Source organism: Miniopterus schreibersii (assembly GCF_964146895.1).
Source record: "Miniopterus schreibersii genome assembly, chromosome: 22".
Lineage (NCBI taxonomy): Eukaryota > Metazoa > Chordata > Mammalia > Chiroptera > Miniopteridae > Miniopterus > Miniopterus schreibersii.
In genome coordinates this window covers 15,454,227-15,470,816 of record NC_138124.1, presented here as the reverse complement: position 1 = coordinate 15,470,816, position 16,590 = coordinate 15,454,227, and the positions used below count along the sequence as shown (strand labels likewise).

The window sequence follows — 16,590 nt, the reverse complement described above, 5'->3', positions numbered from 1 at the left end:
CTCCCGATGTCTGCCTTTCCCTGTCTCCCGACACATAACCGTGTCACTCGGTCAAGCCTCCCGCCCACCACCACATACGGCGACGTAGGCACCGGGGGTGCACGTGTCTGTAATCTAGGTCGCAACAGGTCTCTCTCGGTCACTCATCGCTGTTAAGTAAACAGACTACTGAACTCTCGGCAAAGCGACACCTCCCTTGGCTGAACCGGAGCTGCTGGGATTCCATCTCCCACCTGACTTCTGTTACAAGAGGGAGACAGAGACGAGGGCTGGCACCCATCACGTTTCCTCCCTGCATCAAGGTACCTGCACTTGTCGGCGATCACCCTCCCCGTGGACCCCATCTCCTACCGCGGGAGGGAAGCCCGCTGCCCTGTCCCTGGTACTGAAATGGTGACCAGAGAACGCCCCTTGGGGGCCAGGGACACGCATCGCCCCAACCTCAACAACCATTTCCTATCAAAAATACATCACCACATCCCGAGAAAGTCAGGAGTCTCACAAACACATGTCCTGTCCGCCTCGGTGTGAGCCTTCAAAATGCCCTGACAAGGAACGCGGAGTCTCAATCACAGACCACACTCGGGTTTATTTTATGGACAAATTACTCACTTGGGAATGATTACTCGAGGTCTCGATTTTCTCCTGCGACTTGTCCCTGGCTAGTCTGGCAGCTTCTTTCACCTCCTGGAATTTCTCTGCAAACTGAACATGAAGAACAGTCATTAAGGTTTTTCTTAACCTTTTCTTCCACGGCTGATACTCAGAACCCGCCTTTATTATTTTTCATTCATTTTAGGCCAGTAAATTCTGTACGGATCCAGAAGAAGGATTTTACTCGAGATCACAAAGAAATCAATCTAAGGAGCACTGCTCCCAGTAAACACTATTCGCCAAGGTCTGATCTGAATCAGCTCCTAAGCTTCCGAAGCTAGTTTGACGATTAAGGAATGAAACAAACACCTCTGGTTAACAGTAACTAATACAAATCTGAGAAGAGAAATTCAGCTGTACCAAGAAGGACTCTGTGAAAAACTGCACAATGTCTACGGGAAGGTCCAAGAACTCTTACGAGTCAATATAATAAAAAAACAGAAACATCCAAAGTGTTGGGGAGAAGAAACTGTTCTAGATTCTAAAAGCTTAAGATACAAAATAACAAAATGCCAAATGCGCCATGTGGTCTAGGACTGAACCCCGTTTCCAATGGACCAACCACAAACAACTGGGGAAATGTGACCACGGCCTGGGTGGGGGGACACTGAGAAATTGCTATTTATTTAATTAAAAGTGCTAATGATGTTACTGTTGTTGAAAAATGTCATTTTTTTTTTTTTAGAAATAGGTTCTGAAGTATTTAGGTGTGAAATGCTTTCCCGGATGCCTGTAATTTAAAGTACTTCACCAACAATGAAACAGAAAGAAATGCAGCGAATGTTAACAAAGAGGTGGCGTGTACATGGGTGTTTATTATACCACGCTCTCTAATTTTCCAAAGTGTTTTCATATTTTCATAATAAAAAAATTCTTAGAATCCCAGAACAATCACGCCAATCACGGGCTTACAGCCACTGACAAGGCGGCTGATTTTAATTAGCAAGTACACTGCCGGAGCAGAGAACATTCTGTGACAGACGGTGCCGGCGTTACAAAGCAAGGAAGCTAACTGGTTGCCGAGAAACAAAGGAAGCCAGCAAGTTGCAAGGCTACCGGCGATTCTGTGGCTTCTGCTACGAACTCATTAATCTCTGAGCACAGGCGACCCTCTGAGTACGTCCACGAGGCCAGCAACAGCGGTGTATTTTGATGACGAAATAATTAGAGCTTCCAAACAGGAAAGGAAAGAGAGTCAATCAGGAGGGAACAAGTGCCTGGGGAAACATCGCAGTGAGGCTAGGACAACAGGAAAAAGGGGCCGTCCCCTTCGGGAAAGAGAGAGTTGGTGCGGATTTTTTTTTTTTTTTCTTACAAGAGAAAGTTTATTTAGAAAGTTACAGGGGTAGGAGAAGTGAGCCAGCTGGGCTGCGTGGGCCCAGGAAACAAGTGACAGAAGCAAAAGAAGGGCCCTTGGAGCTCAGGCGAGAGAAAGGCAAAGGTGATAGGCCTGGGGGGAGGGGAAGGGAAGGGAAAGGCGAGGGGCGCTCCCGAGAGGGAGAGCAGTTTGTGCAGACTGAAAAAGAAAATACGAAAACCCCAACAGGCAAATGGCGGAGTTCAAGAGTAGAAAGAGGCAGTAAGTCAGCCACTTACAGAAAAATTGCTCAGCCTCACTGAAAATGCAGATCCGTTCTCTGCCAGCTAAATTAGCAAACATGAAACAGAACTGTAATACCCGGTGCCTCCCGGCCGGGCGTGGCTCAGTGGCTGAGCGTGGACCTAGGATCCAGGCGATCGGGGTTCGATTCCCGGTCGGGGCACAGGCCCGGGTTGTGGGCTCGATCGATGACTCTCTCATCACTGACGTTTCTCTCTCTCTCTCCCTCTGCTTTCCTCTCTCTGAAATCAATAAAGGTATATTTAAAAAAAAAAAAAAAAGATACTTCCAGTAGTGCTGTGCATCCGTACAGCCCCGAGAAGCAATTTGGAGAAATGTACCATGAGTGAGAAAAATGTCCATGCCCACTGACGTAGCTGATACCACTTCTGGGAAACTATTCTACGAGAATAATTGACAATATGAGAGAGAGAGGGGAAAAAAAGGCCTTCAACATATTAGGATCGGAGATTTATCTGTAATAATGGAAGCTGGAAGCGATCCAGACAGCCTGGGAGTGCGTGTTCCCCGCAGCCTCCAGCTGCTAGAGGACTTGTCTCTGAGAGAGGCGCCAGGTGGCTGTCCTTTGCTAGAACACCCCTCCCTCCAAGTCTTAAGGCTCGTTAATACTCCCCCCTTATTACAGAAAGTAAAGTTGCTTACACATTTGGAAAGCAAAGCTTAGAAAAAAAGTGTTTAAACCTATAGACCCACTTCCCAGAGATAAACACTCACCTCATAAACTTCTGAGGTTTTCCTACCTGTATCTACCTGTTACACATACACATTTTTTAAATCGAGTTATACTGGCCCAGCCGGTGTGGCTCAGCAGTTGAGCACCGACCTACGATCCTGGAGATCGTGGTTCAGACCTGGGGGTGGCTGCTCTGTGGAGTCAGGGATATCCAGCCACCGCTGTCACCTCAGCAGCACGCCTTGGGGACCCTTCACGCCCAAGCTCCTCTTTGCTAGTTAATTGCCACTTGCCAAGACTGCCGGCCTCACTCCGTGGTAATCTGTCAGCGTGTGGTTAATCGCTGTGGTTAATCGTTCCCTTCAAAGAGGAGGGAAAGGCTGATGCGAAACGTTCTGAACAAAGGAGACATCCGAGTGCTCATCTGATAAGTGTCTGTGACAAGGGCAGGCCCCAGTCACAGAGCGGGGACTGCAGGGCTGCGGGAGGCGGGGTGACCAGGAGGCAGGACGTTACCCTCCCCCCGGGAGGAAGGAGAAGTGGCCGCTCTCAGAAGCAGGCGGCATAAGGTCCCTCCAGTGCTCAGAGGCACAAAAGCCTGAGCTTTAAAAACTTATTCTGTCTTGAGTTCTTCCTTCTTTAGAGTCTTTTCCTGGAAACTTTCCCCCTTTGCTCTTCCTGCTCTGACTCCTCCAAAGACTGGAGGAGTCGTTCCAGCAGCCGGGAGGGGTCCTCTCAGACCACCCTGGGAACCCGTGAGCTCAGGTGCGGGGCCGGACGGGCGTGTGACCTGAGGTGGCCCAGCCTGGACCCCGCCTCCGACAGGAGCCCCCCCCTTTCGTGCTTCCCCGGCGATCTGAGGCTTCAGCCCCGTCAGTGTGGTTGGGCGGCAGGGGTGGGAAGGGGCACTCGGCAGGGAGGACCGCTCCCCGCCCGCCCCAGACCAGGCACCGATTTGGGATGGAAAGACCGGCAGTCCACACAGCCCGCCTCAGACAGAGGTTCCGGCACCATCCTCCCAGGAAAGCACCATCCGACCTGCTTCCATTTTACGTGAATTCTCTCTGATCATCTTCATTTCAAAAAGCGGCGTCACTCACCCCCCGGGGCCTGCGTTTTACACTCTCCCTGGATTTCGAGCTACTCTGACATTCTTCCAACACATTCCCATGTTATGTAAATTAGCCAGTCTTGCTTTCAACCAATATATTCTTTTTTAAAACATCTTTATTGTTGAAAGTATTGCCGATGTTCCCCCCCCTTGACCCCCTTCACCCCACATCCACCCCACCCCCAGGCCTTCCCCACGCTCTGTCCATGGGTTATGCACAACCGATATAGTCTTAATAACTACAGAGGGCTCTCCCACCACCCTGAAAGGAAACCTGTTTTCCTAAAACCAGCTTTCGGCTCCTCTCTTGACTGGGTGGGACCCTGTAGCCTCCCGGTCTGGTCAGTCACTACCTGCTCCTGGCCACCTAACATCCAGAGTGTATCCTAGGCGCCTCGGAGGAGCAAATCAAGGCTATGAGCCTGCTCCCTGGGGGGAGAAACACTGTGTGACACCTCAAACAGCGTGGGGACTCCAGCTAAGCCCTGCTACTAGGTGTCGCCTTACTCCCTGTCTCTAAGTGCTCCAACTAGACGGTCAGACGCTGCTGGCCGAGCTGCCTCCTGATGCTCAAGCTCAGGCTCTGAGGCAGCATTTGTCAGACATGCTTCCCTTTCCCCAGTGACATCTCCGTTTCAAGGAACCTGGCATTTCTGAAAGGTCACCTGGTCGTCCAGCCCTGTGGTGCCAGGCGGGTGGAGCTGCAGGCGGAGGCAGGCGTCCTGCTCAGTCCCTCCCTCCTGCCCCCACTGCAGGTCCTGCGCCATGGAAAGGGCCACCTTACCTTGGTCAGCTGCAGCTCCGACGAAAATCCCAAACCAAACACAGTGTTGGCTCTGCTGTCGGCCCACTGCCCGAACTTCTGGGATGTCTTGGTGAAAGTCATGTTGGGCGTGATTGTGCTGTTTATAATCACCTGAGGAAGACAGCCAGAGAGCAGGAATATAAACATGGAGAGACGCCACAGTGCCCCTCACGCGGCCTCCTGAGGGTAGAGCCAGGACCTGAGGCTCTGGGGCCTCTGTCCCCTCCCACGCCGAGTCCCCTACACAACCACGATGAGGGCCAATGTCAGAGATTGAAAAACAGACTCTCAGGCCAAACTAAGAACTTAGAGGTTGTCAGCGGGAGAACGTCTCTAAGTATAGTTTCCAAAACTGCTAATTTTATCCCCAAAGCTGCCAGGCCCCCAGCTGCCCTTAATGACGTCCTCTGAGGAACTTCATGTCGTCCCATTTTAAGCACCTGGCGTCCCAGTGTCCAGCTCAAACAGCTTAAAGTCTCCATAAGCAATTGGGGCTTGCTGCTTCCCAACCGGAAGGGAAAGGTGCACCCCACTGGGACAGTTTTGGGAGGGTTCATTTATAAAGAGACTAGTTAGGCAGGCATGAGCTGGGCATGGGGATGCCAATGAGGGACAGTTCAGGGACCTGGTGCTGGCCTGAAAGGATGAAGGAATGAGGTGATAGGACGTGGCAGGAGTGCACACACTGCCCTGGCAAGAGAGGTGGCCTTCTTCTGGGGGACACATCAGCACGTGGTGACCTCACATCCCTTCCTCTGTTGTGAGTTTTCTCTGAAACATCCTAATGAAAGGCCCGGCTCCTATAGATCCCTGGGACCATGTTTTCAGAAAATGCACAAAACACATGCAACAAGAGCTGCCTGGAAGAAGCACAGAGCTAAGCCCCTCCAGTCTCCAGCCCTGCTCTGGACCTCAGAGGAACTGCTCGTCACGAACTGGGAAACAGGTCCCCACAATTCCTCTTCATGGAAAATCTTTCCCAAATCCAAGGAGGTGGAAGTTGGAAGAACTTGGGTATTTTCTGTAAGAGGCTGGGATTGTGTTACAGCAGCTAAAACATAGGCTGCCTGCTTCCAAAGCTTGTTTCCTTTGTTTTTTAGCACATCGAGGAAAGAAAGAAACCACCATTCACTGAAAACCTACTGTGTGCTGAGAACCTTCCATGTGCTCGCTCCCTGAATAGAAGATGCCAGCATTAATCCAAAAGAGGAAACTGTAGTGATAGGCGGGTGGGGTGGGGGGAACAGGCCCCTGACTGTGTTCTTGAAAGCAATTTCACATTTCCAAAAGAAAATACCCAGCAAGTCAGATCTCAGAGGCTTACAGCCTCTGAACAGTCTCGACTGGGCAGCACTGGCTACCCAGCGGGTGCTGCTGAATACTTGTAGAATGGATGACCTCTAAGGTCTCTCCCAATATAGGTCTCTGTGATCCTATAAATAACTGAGAACCAAGGGCACCCGGGAGGAACACCTGCTCCAGGCAAGCCTTGTCCACAGGCGCAAGCAGCTTCTCCTGAGGATGGCAATGATGAACTTTGTCTGCAAGGGTGCCAAGAGCACAGCAAAACCAAGGGCCGCGATGGCTCAATTAACAAATGGAGGACTCCGGGAACAGAGTCCTTTAAAGTGGAGTTAGTGGTTCTGCCCAAAACTTGCCATAGGTCATTTGGCTGCTGGTGCTGCAGGACTCACATCAGGGCTCTGGGAAGCTGGTTGCAAGGTGCCCTCACGTGGCTCCCATCTGTCGACATACAGGGCCAACCCGGGACACGATCTGAGGCTCTGACCCTGGTTCAGTCTCAGCAGTGACTCTACCCCTGCCCAGTGTCCTTCTGTGGACACGGCACAGCTACAACAGGCCTGGAGAGCATGTGGCCAGGCTTGACCTCCTCACCCGCTCACTCCCCACCCACTCTAGGGCGCTGCTCAGGCTGCTTGGTGCTGGGACTCCAAAGGGAAGCCAGGCCTGGTCCTAAGTGCAGTCCTTGGGCAGCCTCATGCCCAGAAGTGGATCCACATAGCCCCCTGCAGTCAGCCAGGCAATGCTGGGCGAAACAGTACAGTATTTCCTGCCTACGCATGTTTCCAGCAGCAGCTGGGACTGACACGTGAAACAGCTCCTTTGAGGAGGAGAAGCACCTTAGTGGTTCAGGAAGAATGGACAGCAGGTCTGAGCAGATCCATCCCATGATGAGCAGCACCACCTGCTCTCGGAGGAAGGGGACCTTCGTGCGTCCTTCCCCAAGTAAACACAGCAGACGCACGGCTGGACCGAGCAGAGGAGCCCTGTGTGGGTGACAGCTGCGAAAGCTGCTGGCTGCACCTCCTCCTGCCACGGAGCCTGTGCTCTGTGGTACCTGCCGCTGACTCAGCGGCTGAGTTTGCTGTGACCTTTGCTCACAGCGACCTCCACGTCCTTCCCCACCAGCCACTTGTGACTGAAGCACGTCTCCCCCTCCACTGGGGAGGGTGGCGCAGGCTTCCCTCCTGGCCTCCTGCCTTGGGAGGGACAGCCGGCCCAGAAGCACCAAGGAGAAGCTCCAGGTCGAGGACTTGATGTGGCCAGGCCAACAGAGAAAGGCAGGACCTGAGCCCCAGACCTGCCCAAGGACAGACGTGCAGCCCATGGGTCAAGGCCAAAATCATCTGACCATCTGTCATCTCAGTTCAGATCAACATTTGGGATCCAAGGCCTAAAATAAAGTGGGCTGTCCCAATGTGGTGCTGGGGTGGGATGGTGGTAGCCAAGGGCAGGAGAAAAGAGCCCCGTCACTGCGTCAGCTCAGGATGCTGCACCTATCCCAGTCCCTGGGGGGGGGAGATCATCATCTGGATTACGCAGGCAGGGCAAAGCTGGGGCTGCGGGGTTGGGAAGTTCGCTATGGTGTGTGCGGGAGGCAACCAATCGATGTGTCTCTCTCACATCGATGTCTCTCTCTCCCCCTTCCACTGTCTCTGAAAAGCAATGGAAAAAATATCCTCGGTGAGGGTTAAAAAACAAACGAACAAGCCCGGCCAGCGTGGCTGAGCGGTTGAGCATCGACCTATGATCCCTTTTTAATTCTGCTTCCATATAATGTGGCAAAAATATCAAGGAAGAGAGCAGAATAATGAAAGTACCAGAAAAAAAAAATTATTTCAAGAAATATTGCAAAGCCATTTATTAAAATCAACTCCCATGCCTAAGAACACCAAAACCAGACTGGCCAGGGTGCAATTCTCAGACGCGGTGGGGGAAAGACCACTTTGGAAAGCAAGTTGGCAGCTACCATCAAGAGCCACAGAGTGTTGATATATTACTTCCAGGAATCCAGCCTCAGGAACTGTCCAAAAGAGGGCACCAGGTAAGTTCGATGCTCAAACGAGGACAGTGGTTGCATGCAGATGCCCATTATCGGTAACAGTGGAAAACTGGAAGCCCCTTAAATACCTAACCATAAAGGGGGAGATTAAGAGCATGATAGGGCCGTTGCGGAATTATTACACACGCACTGAAATGCTAGTTATAAAGACAATGTGGCAACCGGGAAATCTTTTTTCTTCATTTGCCATAATTTTAAATGGGGGGGGAAAAGCAAAAAGAAAGCAGGATATGTGATTATAAGACGTAATCACAATAAGGTGGCAGATGTGGGGCATGTCCTTTCCCGCCCACGTTTCGCATCTATCATCGTGCTTTAGATGGAACGCGAGGGACTGTGAGTGTTAAACCCGGCCGGTGGGCTGGTACCTTGGCTCCGTCCACACTGATGATCCGGTAGCTGTTCCTCGTGACATCGTAGAAGTAGGAAACGGTGACGGCCTGCTTGCTCGCGGGCACCCAGTTCTTCTTGGTGTTGGGGTCAATCTGGAAGACGTGGGCGCGTGTGGTGAATATGGGCTGCTCTCTGCAAGATAAGAGAGAGGGGGGCGTGTGAACGGGCGGGACGCGCCTCTACCTCTTGTTTGTTATTTACAAGCCATCTACGACTCCCTCCCGAAGATTTAATAGCTTATAGGGAAAGATACATATGCATGAGGCAATTAAAATAAGAAAAGGGAGAGAGGAGAGAGACCGGGCACCCTGAGGCTGTGGGGCAACTGGCCTAATGAGCCTTTTGCGTCAAGGCGGCTCCCTGTCCAGTGAGTGTTTCTCCATCCCGCCAACTGCCCTATTCTTTTTCTGACATCCCGTTGGCATTCTTAGAAATTCGCAACACATTTATTTTGGGAGGTTCCGCAGCAACTTTAGGACTTTGTGAATCATTTGCAACCTCACGTTACGTTTCTATTAAGCACGTCTCAAATCCCCGGCATTTTATGAATGGTGCGTTCATTCACAATGGATGGAGCCTTCAAGTTTCATGTTTCCAACTTACGAGCCTTTTGAGTTCTATGTACAATTCATCGAATCTCTCTCTTGTTCTTGCCTCTGTGTTGCTGCTTTTCCACCCGCACACCTGTAAGTTCTCCATGTGGTCATTGCCCAAACTAGTACATTATCTATTTTTCTGTGGAGTGGGGTGGTTACGGGCAGAGCAGTCTTTGCACCCTTCTCGACTCTAGGAGGCTCATTACTGGAAGGAAAGCTCTTTCTAAGCAGAGAAACTTTTCCCAGGAAAGCTGTGTACTATCCTGAACACCATGAATACAATACTGGCGTCGACCATCAACTGTGGTCGCATGGCTGTTTCTCCGAATGAATAAAGCTAAGAGCATGCTCTTCGGGCCACCTCAATGCAGCACTTTCCAGGAGAACACTGAGACCCGCATTCCTGGCCCCTGGATCTTTCCTTCCGGATCCCGGGAGCAGGACAAGTACCCCTGGGAATGTGGATTCCTAGGAGGTTTCTCTTCTCAACAGTGACCGAGTTCACTCACCCACTCAATCCTGTACCGACACCCTTCCAGTGGCAGGGTGAGAGCTGCAGGAACAAAAGGACGATTCATTTTCACGTGAGTGCGGCATCTGCTGTCGAGGGCAGCCTGTGGGGAGTGTGCACATGGACACAAGCCCTCCTAATCGAGCCCGCACAGGCAATCTGACAGCTGGAGGCCCAGCTGTGCTGCTGAGGGCCCAGGCACTGTATTTCGGTAATCGTCTAAGTCCACAACCGCAAAGGAAAACACTGCTCACGTGGTTTTCTCAGCGTATGTGAGAGAAGGAAGGGCAGCAATACAGAAGGGGTTTTTAAAGAACCCAGTTACGCTAAAATCTCTGCCTCCCTTGGGCAGAGCACAAACAAGCGAGGCAGGGGCCCTCCGTGGGGTGGATGGGGCTTTCGGACCTTCCCTCCTGTCCTCCACACCCAGGAAGAGGGATTGGGCCTGGATTTTAGGGCCCTCAGACCATCAACAGCAATTAGCTGGGGCACTTCAACTAAAAATACAAGTGCCCGGGCCCCAGCATAGCCCCCTGGAACCTGGCTCTCCAGGGCAGGGGCCTGAGTAGTACACTCTTCAAAGAGTTCCAGGGGGGGTTATCCTCAGAGAAGCTGGGGAGATAGTCACATTAGACATCATCAGATGATCTAGAAAAAGATGGAAGGAGTGACGCAGACAGCCAGCATCTCTCCTCCAGAATGACACCGAATGTCCTCCCACAGCCCACGGGGACAACACCGCGACCAAGAGCAGGACCTTTGGGTGCGAAGGATGGGGGGAGGGGCAAGGGGAGGCAGAGGTGCTCTGGTGAGGAAAGAGGGCAGCCTGGCGTGGCCGAGCAGTGGCCTTCCTCAAACACTCCATGCTCCCGAAGCCCACGGGAGTGAGAGTGAAGAAAGGAAAGCAAGAGAAGACGGCAAGGGCCACTCCCTCGACCTGTGGCTACACTCAAGTAAAAGCCTGGCTTGGAAGAAAGTGAACGGAACCACTACCCCTCAGTGGAAACACACACTTCTTCAAGCTCACAGCACCAGCTATCAGTTTAGGTGCCCAGCTAGGTAAAGGAATGCTGGCCTAATAAATATGGAAATACTCTGAAAAGATAAAAATAAATTTAAAAGAAAGAAAAGATGGCGGTGCTTTCTGACCTGGGACAAGCAAAGGCAGCAAGCGAGCCGTCGGCTTGGCATGATTCTGGGCGTGGTGAGTGTGCAGACAAGAAGGGCCCATCTCCAAATCCGCCTGCTCAGCTCTGGGGAGGAACTGAAGCCACGACAGGCTGCCCGTGGGACCCCACCCAGAAATGCCATTTCCGGGGAGAGGTGGGAAGCTGAGCCTTCAGGTGAGGCCCCAGCCCAGAATAACAACTTGACGACACCTCCTGAGGGACTCTGAAGCTGAGGGCCAGCGATGCCATGTCTGGACGCCTGACCCGTAGAAATGTGCTAAGTTTGGGGCAGTTTATTACGTAACAGATGAGGAAGACTGGATCTTCGTAGGAGTTAACTGTACACCAAGCGGATTATATACATTCTCACTTAACCCTTGGACAGGACTGTGAGCGGTGGCATCATCCACATGGAAAGCTGAGGGCCGCGGTGATCTCAGGCAACCTGAACAAACCTTTACATCTTTGTGGGCAACATCCGAACTGCACAAACCTCACCACAAAACTCAGAAGAGCAAACCCCAACTCCGACAGGGCATCCTGCCTCCCCGGAGAGAGTAAAAGAGATGGAACTAGGACACAGAAGTCAGCTCCCGTAAGTGTGCAGATCAGTATAAATAGAAAAACCCAAGAGAAGCAGAACTTTCGAACGCAGGTGGCCAGCGTCCCTGCCCAGCAGGGAAAAGCTGAAGAGAGTGCCTGTGGGAGGACACACCACCTTCATCCCCAATTCTCTCTCCTCTCCCTGGTGTCTGAGGCTTGGGGTCTCTCTTTCAAATAGGTCCCATCCCTCTTTGGGGCTTTAAATAGAAAGCAGATGTTTCCAGATGGCAAAGTGTTTTTAGGCAGACAATGTAACCTACTGTTCCTAGTCTTTTCAGAGCTGAATGAGCACCAATTGCTGCTCACTGAACACATTTTGGAACCTGACAGTAATTGTCCTCGAGAATAATTAGACACTCTGTGCAAAACACGTATGTTTGGATTATGAAAACCACCCTGGCCTAGAACGAATTCTGGCTCCGTGTGAAATGATTCTGCAAAGAGCTGGCGCGATGATGTTTTGAAGAAGAATGCCTCAGTTTCTAACAGTCCCTCACTGGCAATGCTCAGCTCCAGGCCTTCTCTGACACACACCTGTGAAACCTCATAATTCTTATTATTCCTATTTCTACTTGATTTGAATGAAAACAAATCATTCAGACATTATTTTGCAGCCATTTAAACAGTTTTTGCAAGTCCCATAGGATGCCCTCAGTAGCTCCTCTGCCTTGAGTCCTGAGCTTCTCCAACTCCACCATCATCCACACAGCACCAAGAGGGAGGGCTCCCCAGCCGCGATGGGTATGGAAGGAGCTCCCCACCCAGCTTCCAAGACTTCGGGCCTCTATCCCCAGCTCCAGGTGCATCAGAGTGACCCACAGGCCCTGACCACCTGGCCCTGCCCCTCACGAGATGGGCTCTGCCTCTTCCCAGCCAGCACGTCCAAGTCACCTGCACTTTCCTGTGACCATGCGCATGCCCTTCTCTGGGCCTAGGACGTCCTCCCCTTGGCCGGTCAGGAGAGTTCCTGTGAGTCCCTCGCGTCCCACCACAGCGCCTCGAGACACCTAACTTGTGGTCTCAGGACACAGGCCCTCAACTGAGCCCCTGTCAAAGGGCCTCCAAAGCATGGGCTCCCCGGGCTCCCCCAGTCTCTAGACTGTCAGCAGCCCCCGATACTGGCAGGGTCAAACCCCCAAATCTTAGGACAGCGAGCTGGAGAAAAAGGAGATACGAACACAAGGTGCTTCTAGCACATTCTTCCACGCAAAGAATCTAACCCGTGAGCACACTGTGGTTCTGCATTCACACAAAATCCCCATACTAAAGTTACTGTGGGCTGTAGATAACATCGCACATCTAGAACAGCCGAGAAAATCAAGTGAAAAAGAAGAGAATATGAATAATAAAGTTCAGCAACACCGCCAGGTATAAGCTAATAAAAAATATAATCGATAGCCTTCCTATGTATGCAAACCACCAGACAGATATATAATGGCTTTTTAAAGGTCCCGTTTACATTAATAACTAAAAAGATACAATTTCCTATATAAGTACACACACCTATATTTATATATGAAAAACATTAAATGCACTTGGGTTGCTGTTCCCGTAATTATGTGATGTCCCCTTTGAGAACTGGATTCTCCACCCAAGGCTGCGGGAAGTCCCGAGGGAGCTGTGTGATGCACCCACACCTGTCATCTGAGCCGCACGCGGCGCTGTGACCCGCCCTTACGAACTAGCCAGGCATCAACAGCACCTTCTAGTCACAGCGTTTCCTCCCTGGAAGACATCCTGTCTTAGGACTTCAACATAAAGTCATGACTTTATTCCACACATGGCATGTTGAACATGTATAGGACAAAAACGAATTCTGTCTGAGTCTAAGGTGAAAAGGGAAGCTTTAAACAAAAAAGCAGTTTTGCGATTTGCTCACTGTGAACTCTACAAGCCAAGAATCAGAATCCGTCCAAGGGATGTTTTCTAAAAACCAGGTGGCGAGCTGCCCAAGCCTTAAGGATGAAGGATTCCTGGAACAGCCTAACTCCGGAGCGTAGGATCCTGCCCAAAGAGAGGCTCTGCTCTTCCTTCTGCTGTTAACACATCTGTGTGCAGAGGATTTCCTACTGCATGGCTGTGAAACAAAATATAGAAGACTCGATGCCGGACCTGACGTGAGGACAGGACTTGGCAACACTAATATTATTAGATAGGATAATAATCCTATCTCCCAATATTAGCAGATAGGATTTTCCTAAAGAACTGTAACAATAATGTTCTGTTTTACATGTTGAGGGTTTTTATATTTATCTATAGAAAAAGTAACAGTAGACGTCTGGCCATTTCTGCAGTTTGTTCTTGTGCGTGTGTGTGTGTGTGTGTGTGTGTGTGTGTGTGTGTATGTTAAAATTTATTGATTTTAGAGAGGGAGAGAGACATCGCTTTGTTGTTCCACTTACTGATGCATCATTGGTTGTTTCTTGGATGCGCCCCGACTGGAGATTGAACCCGCAACCTTGGCATATCGGGACAACGCTCTAACCAGCTGAGCTGACCAGCCAGGGCCAATCTGCATTTTGTTCTTAATAACTAAAAATAAATTTCTCTGACGTTTTATTCCATTACAATTAAAAAGCACTCAAATATAAATGTCGACGATCTTGTAGCAATTAATTCACCTGGGAGACCACATCCTGCTACCCCCTTTAAGAGTATGTTTTTTGCCTTAGGTCTGCTGGCCTCCCACTGATGCCTTAAAGAGGGTGAGCTGGGCCGTGGCAAATAAATTCAGGAAATGCCAGTTCTTGAGCAAGGGAGCAGCACAGTCAGAACTACAACTCACAGGAACACCCGGCATTTGTACTGAGGATGGACTGAAGGCGGACGAGACTGGAGGCTAATAAAAAATCACTATGCAAACGTCCGGGCACAGGAAGATGAGAGCGTAGCCAAGAGCAGTGGGGACAGAAAGAAGGAAATGGCTTTGTAAGATTTCAAATGTGCCATTAGGAGGACTTGGTAAAGCACCAGATGTGGCATAAACACCAAAATAAAAAATATAAAACTGCTCTATATCAAAATATAAAGCTTTTGTGCTGCAGTTGATACCATCAAAGAAGCTGATCAAAGGTAAACCACAGAATTGGGTTAAGAAACTTAAGAAACTTGCATCCAGAACATATAAAGAACTCTTAGAACTCAGTAACAAAAGCACGAATAACCCAATTTAAAAAGAGGCAAATAATCTGAACAGACTATCTCCAAAGAAGAGATACAAATGGCCAAAAAGCACATGAAAGGGTGCTCAACATTATTAACCACCAAGAAAATGCAAACCAAAACCACAGCGAGATACCACTTCACACATACCAGCAGGGCTACAATACAAAAGACAGACAATAAGTGTGGTCGAGAAGGTAGACAAACCACGGGTGGGAATGCTAAGTGGAGCAACTGCTTTGGAAAACAGTCTGGCAGCTCCTCAAACAGCAGTGAGGGCCCCCGTCTCCTCTGCTGCATTTCCGACACTCCCGTCCCTCCCCCTTTCTATCACCCATAAATTTGCTGCAATCTTTCAGCTGCTGGTACTCTCCTCCCATTGACTCTGATGTCACAGGATTATACTTTTAATAATCTCTCTACTATCATTTTAATGGGTTCTGGGAGGAAAGGCATAAATAAAGATGTGTGCAGGACCCTCCACCTTAAACTCCAAGCTAATCTCATTAACTGTTCCGGTATTGCTTGCAAGTGCTTGAAAGATAACAGACATTCCATCCTAAGCCCCTTGTCCATGAGCTCCTATTGGCAGGAGTGGGGAGGGGGGGGTCCATCCTGCTTGTCACCACCTGCCCGCCTCCGACACAGACCTCCCTTGTCTCAGCACCACTGCTCATGACACAGATCTGCCAGGACAAGTCGGGAACTAGCAAACTGTACGTGGGTTTCCTCTTTCCAGGACTTTTTAAAAAGCAAATTACTATGTGGCCTTCCCTGTAATGCCAGAATACATAAACTGAGGTGTTAAATAAAGAGAGTGTTCAACTTTAAACCAAGGACCTCTTTTGCAGGTTCCATCAGCCCAAGAGAAGCTTTTTACTCAAAATCAAAGCCCGTATGATACATCCCTGCTTACAAAGGCTCAAGTTTAAAAATAAACATGGGCATTTGCAGGAGCACAGAAATAGTGCCAAGCTCCACGGAGCCCTCGGCACTAGGTGTGTGCTCACTCTGAGGGAGCCGAGCGAGCCACGTTCAACCCAAAGGGAGCCCTTGTGGACCTCAAACAAGTGACACGAGTGAAGGGTGCCTTTTTGGGGCTTTAGTTCCTTGTACCGCACCCTGTCGACCTCGCCCCATTGAAACCAACCACAGGCGTCCACCCTGTCCAGCTATGCATAATAGGGCTGTGCAGGCTGTCCCCAGAGATGAGATCCAGGTCCTCACCCAGCCTGGTCTCCACCAGACCCTATGGCCTCCTCCCCTCAATCCCTTATCCAACCAACAGGCTTAACACCCAACCTGCCCTCTGATAAGCTGATCCTCTTGCCAGTCTCCACCCTGGACTTGGCCAATCCCACTGGTCAGAATCCTATGTCCTTCGAGGCACAGTGCAAACTGGTCACCCAATTTCGTTGGGCAGCAGGGGAAGCCCTCTCTCCCGCAGGACTGCTTGGCAATGCGTGACACGCACACCGAGATATATTGACCCACTCAGTTCCAGGCTGAGCCAGCACAACTAGAGGCCTAGCTTATGGCCTCCCCACCAGCAGCCTCCTCCCTCCACCCCCGTGTGCTGCACAAATGACCTTGCCCATGTGCCCTGCCTGGCCTGGAAGAAGCTGGAGAGCACCAACCAGAATACATCAGGTGCCATGGTGAGCCCGGCACCCAGAAGACATGTCTCAGCAAAGGGATGAGAGAGAGGGGTGCACAGAGAGAGCCAACAACAGGGGCTGGGAGCGCCCCCCATCAAGGTCCTTCATACTTCTCTGGCTGTGGAAGGAATGTGTGCGGGGTACTGGTAGGTCTTCAGTGGGAGAATACCCGGCCAGCAGAATGCTGTGCTTCCCGCCACTCTGGGAAGTGCTCTGGCTCCCGTGTGGGTAGCAGGTTATGACGAATCAGACAGGAGGCTGCAGTACTGG

General features: G+C 50.7%; 1 protein-coding gene across 6 annotated transcripts in view; it reads right to left on the bottom strand.

Annotated features, from left to right (window-relative positions):
• HOMER2 (homer scaffold protein 2) overlaps positions 1–16,590 on the bottom strand; it is a 67,015-nt gene that overhangs the window by 22,022 nt on the left and 28,403 nt on the right. For all 6 annotated transcript variants that reach the window (XM_081124487.1, XM_081124485.1, XM_081124486.1 and 3 more), the window contains 3 exons: positions 8,597–8,753; positions 4,844–4,975; positions 613–705 (listed from right to left, as the gene is read on the bottom strand). In XM_081124487.1, the coding sequence (XP_080980613.1) occupies positions 613–705; positions 4,844–4,945 (195 nt within the window). In that variant the 5' untranslated portion in view covers positions 4,946–4,975; positions 8,597–8,753. The remainder of the gene's footprint in view (positions 1–612; positions 706–4,843; positions 4,976–8,596; positions 8,754–16,590) is intronic.